The sequence below is a fragment of the Nerophis lumbriciformis genome, linkage group LG38 (genome assembly GCF_033978685.3).
Source record: "Nerophis lumbriciformis linkage group LG38, RoL_Nlum_v2.1, whole genome shotgun sequence".
NCBI classification, from domain to species: domain Eukaryota; kingdom Metazoa; phylum Chordata; class Actinopteri; order Syngnathiformes; family Syngnathidae; genus Nerophis; species Nerophis lumbriciformis.
Genome location: NC_084585.2, coordinates 24,838,575 through 24,860,765, shown reverse-complemented (window position 1 = coordinate 24,860,765; position 22,191 = coordinate 24,838,575). Strand labels below are relative to the sequence as shown.

Below are 22,191 nucleotides of genomic sequence, written 5' to 3'. Positions count from 1 at the left end.
GTCGATCACCGGGTTGAGACGTGTCTCAAAGGGCTGCACAAGCCACGACATCCTCGGCTCAGATCCCACATCAGGGCAATAAAAAAAGTCAACCCACTGGGCGCAATGAGAATCCTTCGCTGGTACTACAGATGTGGGAACTTGGCTTATATATACATATTTTTTTAATGGGGGGCATTGGTCGTGAAGCTGATTTTGGTGCAGACACTGTGGAATCCCAATTTAAAACTGTGATTGGAAATGACAAAAAAAAACACCAAATTCTGACACTTTAATTTAATTTCATAACAAAGTAAATCAACAAGGCATGGGACAATAAATATATTTTTCATTTTGTAGCTTTACACATAAAACAGCTGTGCACATCAGTTTGTCATGATTAGCGTTTCAGTCGCCGTGTTGAACATGTTCTGCTCAGCCACAGCAGCAGGAGCATACGTAGGATCCATGATGAGACAAACATTTGAGGCAGATCACAATGAAGTCTGATGCACTGCATGATTGTTACAGGTGGTACACCATTAAGCGCTTAAATTACTGCATGTGAAAACCCTAATGCTGGATGTGTGCATGTGCAATACTGCAATGGGTTTACTATTCATCAATGCTACTTTACAATGCAGTGATAAACTATATACTATAAAACTAATATCTATATCATATATATATATATATATATATATATATATATATATATATATATATATATATATATATACATACATTTTGTACATGTGTTCAACTGTGTTAACCGTTCAGTGCACAAGACAGAAGACAACATGATGGCACCCGTGTCTAATCTAAATTTAGCACATTAGAACTCTTCTAAGTGTTATTCCTGTGAATTGGTGGTGCGTGTGGATATCCAGCCATCCATTTTCTACCGCTTATCCCGTTCGGGGTCACGGGGGTGCTGGAGCCTATCTCAGCTGCATTCGGGTGGAAGGCGGGGTACACCCTGGACAAGGCGCCACCTCATCACAGGGCCAACACAGATAGACAGACAACATTCACACTCACTCTCACACTAGGGCTAATTTAGTGTTACCAATCAACCTATCCCCAGGTGCATGTCTAGGGCCAATTTAGTGTTACCAATCAACCTATCCCCAGGTGCATGTCTAGGGCCAATTTAGTGTTACCAATCAACCTATTCCCAGGTGCATGTCTAGGGCCAATTTAGTGTTGCCAATCAACCTATCCCCAGGTGCATGTCTAGGGCCAATTTAGTGTTACCAATTAACCTATCCCCAGATGCATGTCTTTGGAGGTGGAAGGAAGCCGGAGTACCCAGAGGGAACACACGCAGTAATGGGGAGAACATGCAACCTCCACACAGAAATATCCCGAGCTGTAAAAGGTAAATATACTTTGGAAAGGAAGTGCTTATGTCGAGTTAACATTAAAATGACTCATTCCCCAACAACAAAAAGTGGACTCCTGTTAGTCAAGAGGACCTTCCATCTTCAATGGATGACATTCCTCGAGGAAGACTGTTATGAACTCTGAGGTGTTTCAAGTATTATTATTGTTCATCTTAAGTATTGTCCACCACTGAGTTGCGGAATGCACAGATGGAATAATTCAGTCGACACTTGGACACCCGCTTGATCCAAATGAGTATAAATCCACCATTGAGGAGATTAACGGTAATCTCCCCAGATCAAATGTCAACTTCTTACCAACTTGGAAAACCTAAACCACCCGTTCAATCTTCCTCCCCTTCAAAAAAAAGCACCCTAATTTTGAACAATTTCCCTTGTGGATCAATAAAGTTTGTCTAATGAACCGTGAAGACAAGGTGTTGAGGTCCCTTCTGAGTGATGGAATATTGGCACTCCATCAGGGACTGCTGAAGGATTCACTCCACAGATTTACTCTGCGTTCCAACCACTCTTCGTTTTGCCTGATAGAAATCTGTTGGGATAGCGCCAGGAAAACATTTAGATGGCAAATTAAAAGCAGGATGGTTTTTTATAATAATTAGCTGTGTCAAATAGTTTCAATAAAGAGGACAGGATTAAAGTGAAATAATGACCTGTAATGTTAGTTTGTTTCCTTCTGAGCCCGACTTTTTCTTCCTTCTCTGGTGTTTTCTCCACGTCCAGAGGACATCTTTCCAACGCGTATTCAGGGAAGTTCTCCTTCTCGCACTTTGGTGACGTCGCCGCTCTTCTTTTCTTGGGACCGACTGCCGCCCTTTGACCTTTCGTCTGAGCGATCACACCGGCCCTGAAAAGCCGCGGCACCGTGGTGCCCGGGACACTCTCCCAGTGGAAATGGCCGCTCTCCAGAGGCTTGTCGGCAATGAAGTCGTAGCTCCAGCGCCGCGACGCCTCCTCCAGGTCTTTCCTCATTTCAGTCCGGAAGAACACGTGCAACTGCTTGTGGTTGACCGGGCCGAACAGGTTCCGTCGTGCGGTGCCGCTCCCCTGACGTCTTGGGATGAGCTTTTGACTCACCATCATTCGACACTAAAGGAAACAAAAGCATGTGCATGGTTAGTAGACTTCGACAAACTTTATTGATCCTCAAGGGAAATTGTTCCACACAGTAGGTCAGTTACAAAGGATAGAAAAAATGCACACAAGGGCACAAAAAGAGGGCGAAAACAAAAAGGTATAAAGTAGACTAAAAATGTACCACAGTAGCAATATAACATATGTAATATTTACATATTATATATACAGTATATAAAATATACCAATATATTATATTATTACATCTTCATATATTTAATTATTAACTGCTTCATTATTTTTCAATTGTGATTGTTTTTAAAGGGCTTTATAAATAAAGTTGGCATGGTAAAACCTGCTCAGTGGCCTTGTGGTTAGAGTGTCCGCCCTGAGATTGGTAGGTCGTGAGTTAAAACCCCGGCCGAGTCATACCAAAGACTATAAAAATGGGACCCATTACCTCCCTGCTTGGCACTCAGCATCAAGGGTTGGAATTGTGGGTTAAATAACCAAAATGATTCATGAGCGTGGCCACTGCTGCTACTCACTGCTCCCCTCACCTCCCAGGGGGTGGAACAAATGCAGAGAGTAATTTCACCACACCTACTGTGTGTGACTATCTGATAGTCACTGATAGTATCAGTGGTAATTTAATTGTATTTAATTTAAACAACAGTTGGTTGAGCAAGTAAGGCTAAATGGGGTGCAGTACGTGGCTGCAACCAGCAGAGGCGCTGTCGATACAGTCATCGAAGTTGTCAAAAATGTTTTGATAAGTTATAAAATTTTAATTAATATACTCCTATGTGCATTTTCTGCCATCTATACGTCAATTCAGATGATCAATCACAAATGTTACTCATAGTCCATTAACAATTTGTCCAATGCCACAAACTAATTTTAATATTGCACAACAAATTCCAACCTACTCTGAACATATACGAGATATGAACATTTTACATATCTAAATTTGAATTTATTCTAAATATGTTTTGATAAAAACATTAGACATTAGTTTTTTCCTTGTACATAAAAAATAGTGTTTGAATTTAATAATATACATAAATATTTAGCCTTTTAGTGACAGTGAAAAAATATTATTGAACAAAAGTGTGAAATATCTGGAACTTGACAAACACTTGATATGTCCAATTAATTACAATTGAATGAATACAAGATAATTAGTCTATCTGTGCCCGTTAGTATAAAAGTGTCTTACCATTGTTTTAGTCTTCCTCAGTGACCACACCACACCACACCACAGCAGCTGACTGTTGCTGCTGCTGCCGGGACTGTATTTGTACTGAGCAGCCATGACTCACTGTCACGTGGCAGTGGCCGGGATATGCCTAGACATTGCCTCCTCAGACATGTAAGAACATGTCCTCGGTAAAAACTGCAGGAGGAAAGAATCGCCACTAGAGGGACTCTGAAACACCAACTAGAGTTCCTATTGACATGAATGTGTGCAATGCCTGGGAAGACAAGGCGTGACGTTTCAGTTATAAATAGAATAGAGAAGCGCAACTATTTAACTGGTCACATCATATAGAAAATGATTACATGAAGTAAAGGAAACTATGAGTCATTACATTCATCCAGGAAGGGTTGGGTAGGATTCCCATAGCCTATGGCTTTACATTTTGTTACATATTTATATTTTGCATACTATTTTAGTTACTTTATTGAGTTTACAACCCCCTGGCGCTCTTTTGTACTGTTTTTGTACTTGTTTTGATTATTATTTCTCAATTGTTTGTAAATGTTGCAGATTATAAATAAAGGTTTATTTTTAAAAAAAACTGTGTTTTTCAACCACTGTGCCGCAGCACACTAGTGTGCCGTGAGAGAATATGTAATTTCACCTAATTGGGTTACATTTTTTTTTGCAAACCAGTAATTATAATCCGCAAATAATGTGCTGTTGTTGAGTGTCTATACTGTCTAGAGCTCGGCAGAGTAACCGTGTAATACTCTTTCATATCAGTAGGTGGCAGCAGGTAGCTAATTGCTATGTAGATGTCGGGAACATGGTTTGTCGTAATCACAATATGCAGACGACAGCGGTCAAAAGCTATCTAATGCTTAAACCAAAAATAAACAAAAGGTGAGTGCCGCTAAGAAAAGGTATTGAAGCTTAGAGAAGGCTATGCAAAACGAAACTAAAAACTGAACTGGCTGCAAAGTAAACAAAACAGAATGCTGGACGACAGCAAAAACTTGCAGCTTGTGAAGCAGAGACGGCGTCCACAGAGTACATCCATACATGACATAACAATCAACAATGTCCCCACAAAGAAGAATAGCATCCGCACAACTTAAATAATCTTGATTGCCAAAACAAAGCAGGTGTGGGGAATAGCGTTCAATGAAGACATGAAACTGCTACAGGAAAATACCAACAAAACAGGAAAAGCCACCAAAATAGGAGCGCAAGACAAGAACTAAAACACTACACCCAGGAAAACACCAAAGAACTCAAATTAAGTCACAGCGTGATGTGACAGGTCGTGACAGTACACCTACTTTGAGACAAGAGCTATAGTGATGCATGCTTGGTTATGGTTTAAAGTCATATCCAACAATTGCAGGAACACATTTATATTGTCAAGATCGACTACTGAGTTTAATTTTTTTATGATTTCTGCTGGTGGTGTGCCTCCGGATTTTTAAAATTAAAAAAATGTGCCTTGGCTCAAAAAAAGTTGAAAAACGCTGCTCTAATACATGTACCGATACATCAACATCCATCCATCCATTTTCCTACCGCTTGTCCCTTTTTGGGGTCGCGGGGGGTGCCGGAGCCTATCGCAGCTGCATTCGGGCGGAAGGCGGCGTACACCCTGGACAAGTCGCCACCTCATCACAGGGCCAACACAGATAGACATATGTGTCACATTTAAAAAGTGCATTATGTTAATGCATTCACAGGTTTGTAGCACTTTGTGGTATTTGTTGTCATGTTGGCCCAATTATGTAGAAGGAATGTCAATAAAATAAAACGACTTTTGACATTCGTCATGCTACTGTAACTTCATCACCCGCGCCTGACAACCAAGTCAGATAATTGTGAATTAATCAGTTTATTCATATTTATCTCATATTAAAGTCATTTCCACACCTAAACGTGGTTGTTGGATTTTCCGTGAGCACACACACGCACTTCGGTAGTTATTATTATAAAACATTTTTTTTTTTTTTTTTACATTTTGTTAAATTCTGTTCTCTATTACACACAGACTACATAATGTATCATTTAGACTAAACTAGGCTCCAGCACCCCCCAAGAAGGGACAAGCGGTAGAAAATGGATGAATGGATGGGCTGTCATTTTTTTGTTCAACTTCGGCAAACACGTCCACAACAGTACATCACAAGCTCTACTCCATTTCCGGTGCATCACTGAATAATGGTCCTGTTGCAACACAAACAATAGTTCCGAGGGAACACATATCTTAACATCCATCCATCCATCCATCCATTTTCTACCGCTTATTCCCTTTGGGGTCGCGGGGGGTGCTGGAGCATATCTCAGCTACAATCGGGCGGAAGGCGGGGTACACCCTGGACAAGTCGCCACCTCATCGCAGGGCCCACACAGATAGACAGACAACATTCACATTCACACACTAGGGCCAATTTAGTATTGCCAATCAACCTATCCCCAGGTGCATGTCTTTGGAGGTGGGAGGAAGCCGGAGTACCCAGAGGGAACCCACGCAGTCACGGGGAGAACATGCAAACTCCACACAGAAATATCCCGAGCCCGGGATTGAACCCAAGACTACTCAGGACCTACGTATTGTGAGGCAGACGCACTAACCCCTCTTCCACCGTGCTGCCCCATATCTTAACAGTGAAACCTATTGTTACACATATATAAAATGTGGTATTTTTCATAAAGGACTGTAACATAGAAATGTGTGTCAACATTATTGTGCTCCAAGCAAAAAATGTTCTACATAAATGTAGATTTATGAAAGTAAGGCCTACATTTTCTAATTGGCTTAATGGTTTACAATTATCAATCAAATCTTGGAGAGTACAAAAGCCCTTAAATTGATATATTTGTTAAAAATATTTAAAGTGATTTAGGTAGCCCTTTTTTTGTTCTCTCCATATTTTTTTTAATTATTTATTATTCTATCTGCGTTTGCTTTTGTTTTCTTTCCTTGACATGTTTCGCTGATGTTGAAAGTGCCTTGACTTGTGTGCAATATCAATGTATGTGTGTTGTTCAATAAACAAAATTAAAAAAAATACTATTGTTACACAAGAGGAAATGACGTAATGCAAGTGAGGCGCATTCAAGGCTGTGGCGGGAGTTTGCAGAGTCACGCACGAGCTGGACTGGGAAGACCCCGCCCACTTACTATCAGCCTTCACTTGAGCGTAGAGCTCGTGTCGGCGAGTCAAGAGCTGTTAGTCCAACCCGACGGACCAGCAACACTTAAGTATTCATTATTTTACAAATAGACATAAAGTCTGGATGTTATCCCACTTGCCTCGTGAAACGAGCTAATACTTATATTTACGCCATTAAGCTAGCTAAGCAGATTTTGACCACAACGTAACATGAGGAACTAGCTCATGTGGCTAAAAAGACGTTACCTACGTTCTCCATGTCCAATTTACTCCGGGCTAAGCGATTCTTGTAGGCTTTGAAACGTGGTCCAAAAAGGAGGTTATCGTCTGGTTCGGCTAAAGACTTATGAGCTCGTGGGTGAGCTTTCCCATACGAGGAGTCTCGTCAAGGGGCGGGGCGAGCACACGTGACACTTGGCATACTTGGCTAAAGGAAATTCCAGCACAGGAGGGGCCTTTGTGTGTGTGTGTGTGTGTGTGTGTGTGTGTGTGTGTGTGTGTGTGTGTGTGTGTGTGTGTGTGTGTGTGCGTGCGTGCGTGCGTGCGTGCGTGCGTGCGTGCGTGCGTGTGTGTGTGTACGTGCGTGCGTGCGTGCGTCTTGAGAGAACAAGGAAAAGTACCTTCCATATGAGGACCGGTGAACAAGTTAGGACCGAAGTCATGGTCCCAATACGGAAAACCATTGCATCTACTAGAGAGCCAAATACTGGAGTCTGTGAACATTGCTCCAAAGTCAGGATTTTTTGTTGATTTGATGTGTATACAAAAGTAAACATTGACAGGTGCAAAGGCAGCAATGTATGATAAAACAAGATGGCAGCTTAAGAAGGACTTCCCTATTTATGCCTGAAAAAAACAGCCAGGTGAACAGCTGATTTTACGACTTCAGGTGCTGACGTAAGACAACCCGCGTGACCATCGGATGAACAAATACACTACGGTACTTAGGCAATAGTGGCCAGTTGGTTTTTACAGCTGGGTTGCCCAAAGTGCGGCACAGGGGCCATTTGTGGTCTGTGACTCGTTTGTCATCGGCCTTAAGCACATTACAACAAATAGAAAATAGAGATCTCATTTTCACTCCTGGTGGTGAAATCTATCAAAATGAGGGTGGTCTTAAAAAGGAGGGTTTTTTCAAATTGACTGTGTCAGTTTTAAAAGTGCTCCCCCTCTGGTCAACACATGAAATAAGTGTGTGTAAAAATTCAAAGTGTTCTCCCTCTGGCCAACATGTAATAAGATATTGAAATGTTTCCCCTTTGGCCAAAATTAATAAAAATAAATAAATAAATATGCATATAGAGACATACTGTAAGAACTTGAAGTAAATAATGAAGATTAAAAACCAATTACAAACCAAAAATTAAAAAATATATAAATTAACTAAAAACAGACTTCTTTCTTATAAAATTGGGAACAATTTCTCATATTTGTGTTTCTTGTAAAAATTATTACTTTTTTATGTAAAGTCATTACTTTTTAATGCAAAATGGTGACATTTGTCACATACAATTCTGACTTATCACAATATTGACTTTTTTTTTGTTCTTGTAAAATAGTGACATTTTTTGAGTAAAATTATGACTTTTGTCATAATTTTGCAAGATAAAATTCTGATCATTATTATAATATTGCCAAAACTTTAAAGTTTTCTTATGAAATTGTCTTTTGTCGAGTAAAATCACAACTCTTTTCATAAAATTGCCAACATTTTAAGCTTTTATTGTAGAATCGCAACTGTTGAGTAAAATTCCAACTTTTATCATAATATTGCACGAATGTTCAGTTTTTCTTGTAAAATTTTGACTTGCGCTGAGTAAAATTACAACTTTTATTATAATACTGCCAAAATGTTTAGTTTTTCTTGTGAAATTGTGACCTTTTTCTTGTGAAATTCCAACTCATTTTTCACAACAAGCTTTATAATATTTGCATAATATGTATATATTATTAATGTTGTAAATACAAATCATTATATATCTAGAAAGGGTGGTCCTAAAGAGGAAGGCATTTTTCGGAGGTCTCAAGAAGTTAACAAATACCAAGTGTGTGTGTGTGTGTGTGTGTGTGTGTGTGATGAACTGCATCTTGTTTACCTGCTTGTCCCACATGTGACTGCAATCTACAACAGTTAAAGTATGAGGAGTCATTGTTAAGAATGAAGTGTAGGATGACACAGTCAGCACAGTTGCCTACTTCAGGCCCCTTTCCACAAAAAGTTCAGGAACGTTGAGTCCCTGAAAGCTTTAATTCCTGGAACTATAGCTCCCTGTAGACTTGGGTAGTTTGCTTCCACAGCTAGCTTTTGTCCACAGTGCAAAAGTCAGGAAGTCGCCCCCTTAGTAAATGATAAATTCACGAGGCTCGGTCGAATCCTTACGATCCATTTCAGCTGTAAATAACAATAAATAAACATCAGTGTTTATCTCACGGCGATAAAATAATCACATCAGCTTGTTAGCATGAGCATTCGGTCACCCGGGTTGAGACTAATAACTATTGTTACAGCTCATCCATCCATCCATTTTCTACCGCTTGTCCCTTTTGGGGTCGCAGGGGGAGCTGGAGCCTATCTCAGCTGCATTCGGGCGATAGGCGGGGTACACCCTGGACAAGTCTCCACCTCATCGCAGGGCCAACACAGACAGAAAACATTCACACTCACATTCACACACTAGGGCCAATTTAGTGTTGCCAATCAACCTATCCCCAGGTGCATGTCTTTGGAGGTGGGAGGAAGCCACATGCAAACACCACACAGAAAGATCCCGAGCCCGGGATTGAACTCAGGACTACTCAGGACCTTCGTATTGTGAGGCACATGCCCTAACCCCTCTCCCACCGTGCGCCTATTGTTACAGTGTATAATACAATTAGTCGTGAATATTTCATGTGATTTACCTTGATTTAAATAGTTTACTGCCAACTCTATTTTACATTTATCTTCAAACAACAAGGAGTCGCGTTGATCGGCTAGAGTCACCGCTTCAAAGTCCGTCTGAATACTTTATATTCCTCTGTAAATACAGTACAAGCCAAAAGTTTGGACACACCTTCTCATTCAATGCGTTTTCTTTTTTTTCCACGACTATTTACATTGTAGATTGTCACTGAAGGCATCAAAACTATGAATGAACACATGTGGAGACATGTACTTAACAAAAAAAGGTGAAATAACTGAAAACATGTTTTATATTCTATCCATCCATCCATTTCTACCGCTTGCCCCTTTTTTGGGGTTGCGGGGGGTGCTGGAGCCTATCTCAGCTGCATTTGGGTGGAAGGCGGGGTACACCCTGGACAAGTCGCCACCTCATCGCAGGGCCAACACAGATAGACAGACAACACTCACACTCACACACTAGGGCCAATTTAGTGTTGCCAATCAACCTATCTCCAGGTGCATGTCTTTGGAGGTGAGAGGAAGCCGGAGTACTCGGAGGGAACCCACGCAGTCACAGGGAGAACATGCAAACTCCACACAGAAAGATCCCTATTCTAGTTTCTTTAATATAGCCACCCTTTGCTCTGATTACTGCTTTGCACACTCTTGGCATTCTCTCCATGAGCTTCAAGAGGTAGTCACCTGAAATGGTTTTCACTTCACAGGTGTCATAGTTTTGATGCCTTCAGTGACAATCTACAATGTAAATAGTCATGAAAATAAAGAAAACGCATTGAATGAGGTGTGTCCAAACTTTTGGCCTGTACTGTACGTTTAAAAGAGTCCGCCTACTTCTCGAAACTTCGCGTATCAAAATGAAGTTTGTAAAACAGTATGAGACTGCGATTTGGAATATGTCATTGTAAGGTAATTTAATAACATTGTGTGTTGGAATACGCTGATTGAGTTCCCATTTCTTTGACATTTTTACATTTGAATTAATCTCTTCAAGGGTCAAACCGTGACCACCATAAAACCTTTGTCAGTGTTTGAGATCACTGTACTACAGGAAGTTTCATTGTTCTGGTGGAATTATTTAATAAAAAAACACAAATCAAAGGGTGTCCAAACGTTTTCTATTGAAGGCTGCATCCTGAAACATCAAATGATGTAGAGGAACTTTGATAAATTATTTTTCAAAAAGACATGTAGAGTAGTACCTCAACTTACAAGCTTACGTGACCGAGCTCTTAACTCTAAACACTTGTATCTCAAATCAACGTCTCACATTAAGATTATTTAAATCAATTTGATTGGTGCGTGGTCCTTCAAAACCAGCACAATTTTGACTTTGTAACATGCATTCACAAAAGAAAAACAAACTTTTAGATAAGAAATATTGTATAAAAACAATAAAATAAGAATGTACTACAAACAACCACAGTAGTTTTATGAAGTAATAATAATAATAATGCACAGTACTTACCTTGGAGAGTGGACTTCTACAGTATCTCCTTCTAGCTCAGCGCTGGGCAAATATTTTGACTCGGGGGGGCCACATTGAGAGACAAATGTGTCTGGGGGGCCAATATGTATGTGTGTGTGTGTGTGTGTGTATATATATATATATATATATATATATATATATATATATATACGCATTTAGCTGTAAAAATCTGCTGTACAGTATGTTTTTTTTGGGTCCCTTTTTTTCCAGGAACACTAATACCAAAAGTCACAATGTCTGATGGAATTCTAAAAAGTTATGGCACACCACCTCAAAAAAACCGAATGGAATTTTACAGTTTTTTACTGAATGGGACACCCAAAATGTACATTAAAATAAAGAAAGTGGGATTTACAATATTAAATTAACTATGAACAATAAAATATTAACAACAAATGAACGTCGCTCCTCTTTTACTTCTCAAAAATGTAAAAAAAACCCCAGCAAAATATGAATGCAAAGTGTAATAAACACCTACAATTAATATATTATCATGTAAAAATGTGCTTCCGCATCTGTTCCTGACACATGCGTTTGGGGTTGGCTGCTCTGGAAACAAACCCCGCCCACTCTGCTTTGTTCCTCGTCTGAGCTGCTGTGACATAGATTACCCTAATAACTTGTATGACATCCAGAAGCGCAGATTTCGACCATTGAAATTAGAGATGTCCGATAAATGCGTTAAAATGTAATATCGGAAATTATCGGTATAGGTTTTTTATTATCGGTATCGTTTTTTTTTTTGTTTTTTTTTGTTTTATTAGATCAACATAAAAAACACAAGATACACTTACAATTAGTGCACCAACCCAAAAAACCTCCCTCCCCCATTTACACTCATTCACACAAAAGGGTTGTTTCTTTCTGTTATTAATATTCTGGTTCCTACATTATATATCAGTATATATCAATACAGTCTGCAAGGGATACAGTCCGTAAGCACACATGATTGTGCGTGCTGCTGCTCCACTAATAGTACTAACCTTTAACAGTTAATTTTACTAATTTTCATTAATTACTAGTTTCTATGTAACTGTTTTTATATTGTTTTACTTTCTTTTTTATTCTAGAATTGTTTTTTAATTTATTTATCTTATTTTATTTTATTAATTAAAAAAAAAAAAGTACCTTATCTTCACCATACCTGGTTGTCCAAATTAGGCATAATAATGTGTTAATTCCACGACTGTATATATTGGTTGATATCGGTATCGGTAATTAAAGAGTTGGACAATATCGGGATATCGGATATCGGCAAAAAGCCATTATCGGACATCCCTAATTGAAATACTTTCTATAGTTCAAGACTTACTGTCATTTAAAAACAACACTGCACATCATAATGGCGGCTACAGTTTTGATGTTAAAGGTCTAAAAAAATTATGTAGAATATCCGGCGGGCCGGATTGAAAATCTTAACGGGCCGCATGTGCCACGCGGGCCGTATTTTGCCCCGGTGTGTTCGAGCTGCTTCTTCACCAAACACACCACCAGCAGCTTTTCCACATTTTCATAGATAAATGTCTACTGTTTAGGTATTACTTTATTATTCTTGACTGGTATTAGGATAGGACAGGATACACTTGTATTCATCGCACAATGGGGGAATCACGTTGTTGCAGTGCAGGTTTTTACATACAGTAACAAAAGTAAAGTATAATGAAAAACAAACAAATAGTAATAAATACTACAAATTTCTCACTAATATGTATAGATGTAAGATACGATTACCGGTACAACAAAAAAATACTAACATCCATATTGCACAAAATGAAAATCATCAAAAGAATCAGTAATCACATAAATGTGTTGTGAGGTCTTATGGCTGTTTAGACCCCAAACAATTGAGCCATGGCTAAAAGGCTCCTGGGAAGCAGTTTCAAAAAGTATAAGTAGCGTAAAAGTAACAAAAGTGCAACCCTTCGTTGCGCAGTCCCAAAGGGGTTTGACCAAAAAGGTAAAAACACAAACAATAGGGAAACCTTTATTTATTCAATGAATATCATCCACTTCTTCTCAGCACTGTCATTCATTTTTTCCCTTTTTTTTCCACTTTCTTCCTACTCATGGCTGAAAAACTAAGTTATGTCGGTTGCGCAAGATTCTTTAGTTGGATCACACAGGGTTCACTGTTCGCAGGGATGCTTGGAACTCAACTTAAAGCAACAATTAGCTGAGAGACTGCTCTTATCTCAAAAATACTCTTTAAGTTGAGGGACCACTGTAGTGTTTAAAGACATTCATTAACATGACATGTTTTCCTTTTTACATTGTGCATTTTTTCTCTTTTTTTTGTTGGATTTTATCCCTAAAATGCACCGTTGGCCATTAAGAAACGAGCCGCACTTTGGACACCACTTGTATAAACAATAGGCATTTTTTGGAGATTTTTATGCAGTGCATTTATTAACCATTTGCAAAAAGCGGGGGTCTATACTGTACAAATAATCTTTATATTTTGTCTACCTTATTAATTACAGCTATGACAGATTAATATTGTGTGGAAAAGATCATTTATGTCCGAAATAGTCGTAACTGACCATATCACTGCAATTATTAAAATAACACTGCCATTCGTTTGTGCCATTAAAGAGTTTTTAAATTACCGTATTTTCCGGACCATAGGGCGCACCGGATTATAAAGCGCACTGCCGATGAGCGGGTCTAGTCAGGTCTTTTTTCATACAAAAGGCGTACCGGCTTACAGGGTGCATTAAAGGGGTCATATATATATATATATATATACACACATACATATATATATATATATATATTATTTTGTATTTTCTAAATGGAAAACACTTCCTTGTGGTCTACATAACATGTAATGGTGGTTCTTTGGTCAAAATGTTGCATAGATGATGTTTTACAGATCATCTGACAGTTGCTTCAGGATGCGCCGTTTTGTGGGCGTTCTTATTTACGTGGCTCACCTTCGACTGCGTCTTCTCCCCGTCATCTTTGTTGTAGCGGTGTAGCGTGCAAGGACGGGAGTGGAAGAAGTGTCAAAAGATGGAGCTAACTGTTTTAATGACATTCAGACTTTACTTCAATCAATAACGGAGCAGCATCTCCTCATCCGTGGCTCACTAGTGCAACAACAACACAAATGTGTCCCGTGAAAAAAACGTCCGACCGGAACTCTAATAACTAAAGTTCCTTGGGTGAATAATGTAAACTCACTACACCGGTATGTTTTCGCGCTTTCATGGCGAGTTAAGTAAGAACTTTACACTACTTTATATTAAAAATGGCAACAGTGGCATGAATGTCTCATAACAAGAAGATAGAGAAAAAGAAGAAGCTTATCGACCACGATGTCGCCACGGACTACAAAGGCGAACGCGGGCACATTTTCAGGACTTATACAGATCAGCAGGTACCAGAAGGTAAGAAAAGTTGCTTTTGCATAATGTGAAACAAAACGCCAGATAATATGTCTTACCATATACACACACCATAATAATACTCGTATGTTGAAGCACAGTACCATCCATCAAGCGGTGCGGCTTCATAGCTTACCAAAGTACTAAAACATTTTGATTGATTTTTCAGCGCCGTGTGTAACGTTCTATATTTTCAATGGAACTTATACAATTTTGGTGTTGTTTACTTGAGTTGACCTGCTCAGTGGCCTTGTGGTGAGTGTCCGCCCTGAGATCGGTAGGTCATTAGTTCAAACCCCGGCCGTGTCATACCAAAGACAAAGACTATTGAAAAAATGGGACCCGTTACCTCCCTGCTTAGCACTCAGCATCAAGGGTTGGAATTGGGGGTTAAATCACCAAAATGATTCCCGGGCGCGGCCACCGCTGCTGCCCTCACCTCCCAGGGGGTGAACAACGGGATGGGTCAAATGCAGAGGACAAATTTCACCACACCTAGTGTGTGTGTGACAATCATTGGTACTTTTACTTAAATATTGCAGTCTACACATATCTCTTATGTTTAAATGCCATCTACTGGTCACACTTATCATTTCACCATGTACCAAATAAAATAGCTTCGAGGTCGGTAAGCACAACCAAAATGATTCCGTATATTAGGCGCTCCGGGGTATAAGGCGCACTGTCGAGTTTTGAGAAAATGAAAGTGTGCCTTATAGTCCGAATAATACGGTATTCTAAAATGAATTTTCTGACTTGTGATGTCATCCAGTGAAAATCACCCTAAACTTGTCCCATTAGTTTGTGCTGCAAACATGTTTTGTCTAACTATTATAGATATAGGGCTGATTATGAATAATAACACTTGATTAACAAAATAACTATAATAGACAAATGTTGTAGCACAAACAAATGGGACACGTTTGGGGAGATGTTGACATAGTTGGGGGTCTGGTTATCATTAATAACATAATATATCATAAAAATAATTATTAACATAATATATCATAAAAACTATACAAACTATACAAACTTTGATAGTTAAAAACAGTTTTGCTGCACAAACGAACTTAATAGCTTTGGGGAGATTTTCACAAGGAATGGATGAATGAACAATAAAACGTTAGTAACATAAATAGTTCAACAAAAAAATGCAGCGCAAATGAATGGCTGTTATTTTATTATTTGCAATGTTAACATAAAATACACCCCCGCTACCTCCAAACGCTTGTAATATGTAAATATGCTATGTAAATATGTAAAATGTAGTAATACTTTATTACTAAATTTTTTTATTTGTTCTAACATGTGAAACATATAGTAAGTGAAAATACCACACATTGAATAGTTATTGTCAATACGCTCTACTTCTTCAGTCACCTTTTCGGACATGTTAAATTGTGCAAGTTTAAACATGTGATGTACTTCATGTTTCAAATATAGACTCAAATATATTCAAGTTGTCACTGTAGTGTTACAATAGTAAGAGGCATTTTGTATATAGCCGCGTTAAATCTGTGATTTTCGTGTGTGATATTTGTACAGATGCAGATGGAACGACTCACTAGTTGCATACAACTTAGTGACTATAGCAGCACAAGGTCTTATCTTTCACAGGGAAAGGGTTAAACTCCCTGCAGTCACCTTGATTACATACAGTTGTGGTCAAAAGTTTACAAACACTTGTAAAGAACATAATGTCATGGCTGTTTTGTGTTTCCAATAATTTCTACAACTCTTATTTTTTTTTGTGATAGAGTGATTAGAGCACATACTTGTTGGTCACAAAAAACATTCATGAAATTTGGTTCTTTTATGAATTTATTATGGGTCTACTGAACATGTGACCAAATCTGCTGGGTCAAAAGTATACATACAGCAATGTTAATATTTGCTTACATGTCCCTTGGCAAGTTTCACTGCAATAAGGTTTTTGGTGACCAACAAGTATGTGCTCCAATCACTCTATCACAAAAAATAAGAGTTGTAGACATGATTAGAAACTCAAGACAGCCATGACATTATGTTCTTTACAAGTGTATGCAAACTTTTGACCACGACTCTGTATCACCAAGAAAGAGGGAAATATGTGAGACACCAGGTAACTTTACCTGATTAAATGTCGTGAAGTTCATTTGTAATATGACCTGTTGGAGATACAACTAATACACTAGCTCTATAGTCAATACAATTTATTGACTTCAGACAAGGGCAGCACGGTTTAAGAGGGGTTAGTGCGTCTGCCTCACAATACGAAGGTCCTGAGTAGTCGTGAGTTCAATCCCAGCCTCGGGATCTTTCTGTGTGGAGTTTGCATGTTCTCCCCGTGACTGCGTGGGTTCCCTCCGGGTACTCCGGCTTCCTCCCACCGCCAAAAGACATGCACGTGGGGATAGGTTGATTGGCAACACTAAATTGGCCCTAGTGTGTGAATGTGAGTGTGAATGTTGTCTGTCTATCTGTGTTGGCCCTGCGATGAGGTGGCGACTTGTCCAGAGTGTACCCCGCCTTCCGCCCGATTGTAGCTGAGATAGGCTCCAGCGCCCCCCGCGACCCCGAAGGGAATAAGCGGTAGTAAATGGATGGATGGATGGACTTCAGACAAAATGTCTACCCTGATATCCTTTTCTATGGGCATTGAATGGAACATAACTGTAATTCCAGCTTCATCAATTTATTTTTATTTACGGACATAATTTTATATCATATTATTGTTTCTTTAGTTAATATTAGAGTCCTTTCTGCAAAAAGGGAATCCCTAGAAGCGTAAAGCTTATGGATAGGGTCCCGCAGTTAAAATATACATCATATAATATACAAAGTACAGTACAATTATTTTCAAAATCTACCCACCCAATACCCAGTTACAATTTCATACCAATCTACCAACAGATTTACATTTAAAGAGAAGGACGTTTTTAATCCACCAAATCAATCTCAATATCTTATTAAATGTGATTAAAAAGTTGCATCATGAAGATTTGCGATAATTATACCATCATTTTGCAAAGATCAAAATTGTGCAACCAATGTGAAATCCTCAGCCATGAGGGATGTGCTCAATACACTAAGCATAATGTAGCAATATTATCCCACCATCATGCTCAAGACAAGATGGGACATCCATCCATTTTCTACCGCTTGTCCCTCACGGGGTAGCAGGGGGTGCTGGAGCCTATCCCAGCTGGGACAGCTCCAGTTTATTGAGCAGAGACTAAAGCTTGATAGGACAGCTGTAGTCTGCAGTAGAGCTAGATACTATATATCCCAGCTTCCTCAATCCATCCGACCACCTTCAGTTCATGCTCAAAAACTAAATGGAACAGCTCTCGTCTGTGCTCCAGATTATTCCAATTTAGTTTGGTAATATTTAGGGCCACGCAAAAAAATTGTGGAATTCACATTCAGTACAGCCTTGATAGCTCACGTCTACAGTGCATTTACAAGGAAATAAACATGCAACACACAACATCAAAAAGGCATTCCAGTTAATATGTAGCGTAATTAGATGAAACTGTTGGTGAATCTTGTAGTCTTGGCTGGCAATGATCTATGGCGCCTCCCTGAGGGCATGAAAGTGAACAGCATGTTAAGGGTCAGAGTGATGCTGTGTTAGTGTGTCTAAGGAAGGGTGTTACGGCTGGATTCATCAACGATGCACTGTAGTTTTTTTGTATGAATGTGAGTCCAAATGACCAAACCAAATGGTTATAGAGAAGGTGTATGCTTTGGATGATTTGAGCCTTGAGGTATAGAACTATCGGAGGTTGGGTCTGACTCTGAATTTTCTGAGCTGGCGAAGGAAAAATAGCTGTTGATTTGCTTTTTTGTAGATGTGATATGACTGGAGTTTCCAAGATATGAGTGCCGAGAAATTTTTAAAGTGTCTGTGATGGAGATGGGTTCAGAAGCGATGTACAGTGGGGATTTTATTGTGGGTTTACGGGTGATTTTCTGCGTTTTAGCGGTAGAGTTGGAGTTTGTTGTTTTGGCACCAGTTTACTGTTTGAGATATTTGCAGACAGTAGTGTTATTGTTTATGACTCCAATTATGAGGGTATCATCTGCATACTTGATCATGGAGACTGAGTTGTGGGTGGAGTTCAGGTTATTTGTGTACAGAGAGAAAAGCCATAGAGACAGAACGCAGCCCTAGGGGCCCGGTGCTAAGGTTCAGAGGTCCAGATAGGCCACTGCTGATCCTGACTCTGTCCTTGAGGAGAAAAAAAATGTAAATCCAGTGGCATATGGTAGTTGTGGGTGGAGTTCAGGTTATTTGTGTACAGAGAGAAAAGCCATAGAGACAGAACGCAGCCCTAGGGGCCCGGTGCTAAGGTTCAGAGGTCCAGATAGGCCACTGCTGATCCTGACTCTGTCCTTGAGGAGAAAAAAAATGTAAATCCAGTGGCATATGGTATGTTCAGGATTCAATGAATGTTCATTTCTTGGAGTTTATTTAGAAGATTGGCTGGGTTGATTGTATTGAAAGCGCATCTGAAATCAATAAACAGAATGCGGGCGCAAGTGTTGGGGTTCTCCGGGTGCTGCAGTATTGTATGATGTGCAAGGTTGACAACGCATCTATTGGCACGGTATGCAAAATTTATAATTGTCCAACATTGGAGTTGTCATGTTTAAGTGTGGTAAAACAAATCATTCAAATGATTTCATTATCACATGTCAGTACAATGGTTCTGTAGTTATTTAGGCACAAAATGTTTGATTTAGGAACAGGGATGACAATGGAGACTTAAATCATTTTAGTACCATACACTGGATGAGAGACTGATTTGAAAATGCAAGTGAAAATAGGGGCAAGTTGAGCAGCACATAACTTAAGACTTATTAATTCAATCAGGATCTGGAGCTTTATTTATTTTGTTCTTAGTGAAGGGCCCTCACTTCCTCCTCCTAGATGGCACAACGTGGTGGGGGGAGGGTGGATGGTGGAGACTGATAACTGTTCAAATCTGGTGTTAAATTGGTTGAGTGTATTTGGGAGATCATTGCCAGTATCAATTGCAGGTGCAGACTTTTAAAAACATTTTTTTAATGCTTTTCAACTTTCTCCAGGTGGCTCTGGATTCGTTGGAAGCGGTTTGCTGTTGCACTCTGTAGGTATGAGAATTACGCTTTCTTGATCGCTGATTGTAGTCCGTTTTGAACACTTTTACATTGGTCGTTATTGCCAGAGATTGGCTCAGTTTTTATTTTACCGTAACAATAGCATGTTTGTGAACTAGTTTGTTATTGCCAAGTGTTTTTGTTTTGGTGGTCACACAAAAGTTGACATGACGTCACAGTGTCAGCTTGTTCAGGTTGCCAGCAGCTGCAATGAAGTTGTCCCTATCAGTACACTCAAGGCAGCCTTGTAGTCTCGATGGCATTGTTGGACCAACATTTAACAGTATTGGATTTTACACAGGTGGACTTAAGCTTCTGTTTGTACTTTGGCATGAGAAGGCGTACCGCATGATCTGATCCACCCATCGGTGCCTGCAGGAATTAATGGCAAGCGTCTTTCATTGCCACGTGTTTTCCCCCCTACTTGTGCAGATGCACTGTTGGGCGTAGTTGGGGAGTTCCACAGACAGGCTAGTGTAGTAGGTCGCCAAGAACAAGGACAACTGCATCTGGGTTTCTACAGAAGATATAGAGGCAGAGAGTTCTGATATGGCTGTGTTGACGTTCGCTGATGGTGGGATGGTATATGTCAATGAGAATAGCCGATGTAAATACTCTTGGGTCATAGTAGGGTCTGCATTTAACACTGATATATTCCAGGTAGGGAAAGCAGAAATTCTGAAGAGTTGTTGCACCATCGCCGGTTTACCAAAAAGTAGATTTCTTTGACAGCTCCACTGACTTGTTAGCTCGATGGAGAATGAAGCCGAATGGCGTTATGGCCTGATCAGGCACATTAAGGTCTAGCCAGGTCTCAGTAAAACATATGGCGGATAATTCAGTGTAGTCTTTGTTGGTATGGGTGGGGGGGAATAGTTAATCAATTTTGTTCCTTAACGATCTCACGTTTGTCAGGATCAGAGCTGGTAGTGATGTTCTGAACGGCCACTTCCTAAACCAGGTCCACACACCGGCACTGGTTGATTTGTGCCATGCCAGGTGGATTAGCATGTATGTGTCTTGCTAGTATCTCCACTGGTATCGTTGAAATCGTTGTTGGATCTTTTGTCCTTGAGATGCCTCTGAGTAAAAGCAACTTTAGACGTGTGTATGTCTGGCAAAATATATTTTTGAGGCATACTACAGACTAACAGGCCATCTTGACATCCAACCAATGTTGACGTTAAATTCACTAATACTGTGCAAACAAAGTGTCTACCCTGGTTTAATTTTCTTAGAGCATTGAATTGATTGCAAATAGAATCTGCATTGCATCAATTCGTTTCACTATCTTCAGTTCATGCTCAATAGATATAACAGCTCTAGCATCTGCTCCAAACTAAAGCTGTCCTATCTAGTCTGAATCACTGCTTAAGACTAGAGCTGTCCTACTTGAGCTCGAGCTGAAGATGGTTGGATAAATGACACTTTGATACATTGTATTTAGCTCAAGACTTGATAGGACAGCTCTAGTCAAGCACTAGAGCAGGGTTAGGGAACCTATGGCTCTCGAGCCAGATGTGGCTCTTTTGATGACTGCATCTGGCGCTCTGATAAATCTTAGCTGACATTACTTAACAGGATAAGTACTGAATAATTCCGCTGGTAATCACAGTGTTAAAAAAAGTTCAAAATATAAAACCTCATGCATTTTAATCCACCCATCCGTTTTCTACCGCACCTGTTCAAGAAGTCGCATTAATGGTAAGAAGTATTTTATTTATTATTGGTTAGCTTCAGAATAACAATGTTATTAAAAAGAATGAGACTTATTATACTCTAAAAATGTTAGTCTTACTTAAAAATACACGCATTTAGTGTTAAAAAAAATATTTTATGGCTCTCACGGAAATACATTTTAAAATATTTGGCTTTCATGGCTCTCAGCCAAAAAAAGTTCCCGAACCCTGCACTAGAGGCTTGAGCTGTCCTATCTCACTTGAACTCGATGTAATCTACCGGAGCTCCAGCTCTATTCTCTGGTCTAGTGCAAGATTAGTGCAGTCCTATTTAGTCTAGTTTTTCATTTATTCAAGATAAAGTCTCTGACACTACAACTGTCTATTCTAGTTTTGAGCTTGAATTTAATATAGCCTGCTTGGATGAGTCTTCAGCAGAGACAAGAGATGTTTTATCTAGACAGCTAAAGTTGTCCTCTACATAATCTTACTCTTGAGCATCAACTGAAAAATATCTAATTAATTGATTAGGCTTTGGTGAAAGGCAATACTGTCAAAGACAACCTGCACATTTCATTTGCGATCCATTCATGTTTAATCTGTGCTCCAGACTAGGGCTGTCTTGAAAATGAACTGAAGATGGGCGGATACATTTATGAAACTTGGCTTCCAGTTGTGATCCATTCAATGTCCTAAGGATATTGGAGTAGCATTTTGTAAGCAAAGTATCAGTGCATTTAAAGTCAACATTGTGTAACATAGCCCCAAATGTTACCAAAATAAATGT

General features: G+C 39.4%; 1 protein-coding gene across 2 annotated transcripts; it reads right to left on the bottom strand.

Annotated features, from left to right (window-relative positions):
* Positions 1-257: 257 nt before the first annotated feature.
* Positions 258-7,208, bottom strand: cdkn1a (cyclin dependent kinase inhibitor 1A). Of its 2 annotated transcripts, none has more exons than XM_061932469.2 (3): positions 7,075-7,208; positions 2,039-2,474; positions 258-1,917 (listed from the first exon to the last, which is right to left on the bottom strand). In XM_061932469.2, exons 1-3 carry the CDS (start codon positions 7,081-7,083, stop codon positions 1,862-1,864), a joined length of 501 nt encoding a protein of 166 aa, XP_061788453.1. In that variant the 5' UTR covers positions 7,084-7,208; the 3' UTR covers positions 258-1,861. The 2 variants fall into 2 exon arrangements, with proteins under 2 accessions (XP_061788453.1, XP_061788455.2); XM_061932471.2 differs by lacking the exon at positions 7,075-7,208 and adding an exon at positions 3,679-3,969.
* Between the last annotated feature and the right edge of the window lie 14,983 nt (positions 7,209-22,191).

Bases quoted from the DNA above. Each gene is read 5' to 3' on its own strand.
- cdkn1a (XM_061932471.2), bottom strand. From the start codon at position 3,774: ATGGCTGCTCAGTACAAATACAGTCCCGGCAGCAGCAGCAACAGTCAG. The intron at 2,475-3,678 runs GTAAGACACTTT...TGTTTCCTTTAG, and splicing joins TGAGGAAGACTAAAACAATG to TGTCGAATGATGGTGAGTCA. The intron at 1,918-2,038 runs GTCATTATTTCA...CTATCCCAACAG, and splicing joins GAAACAAACTAACATTACAG to ATTTCTATCAGGCAAAACGA.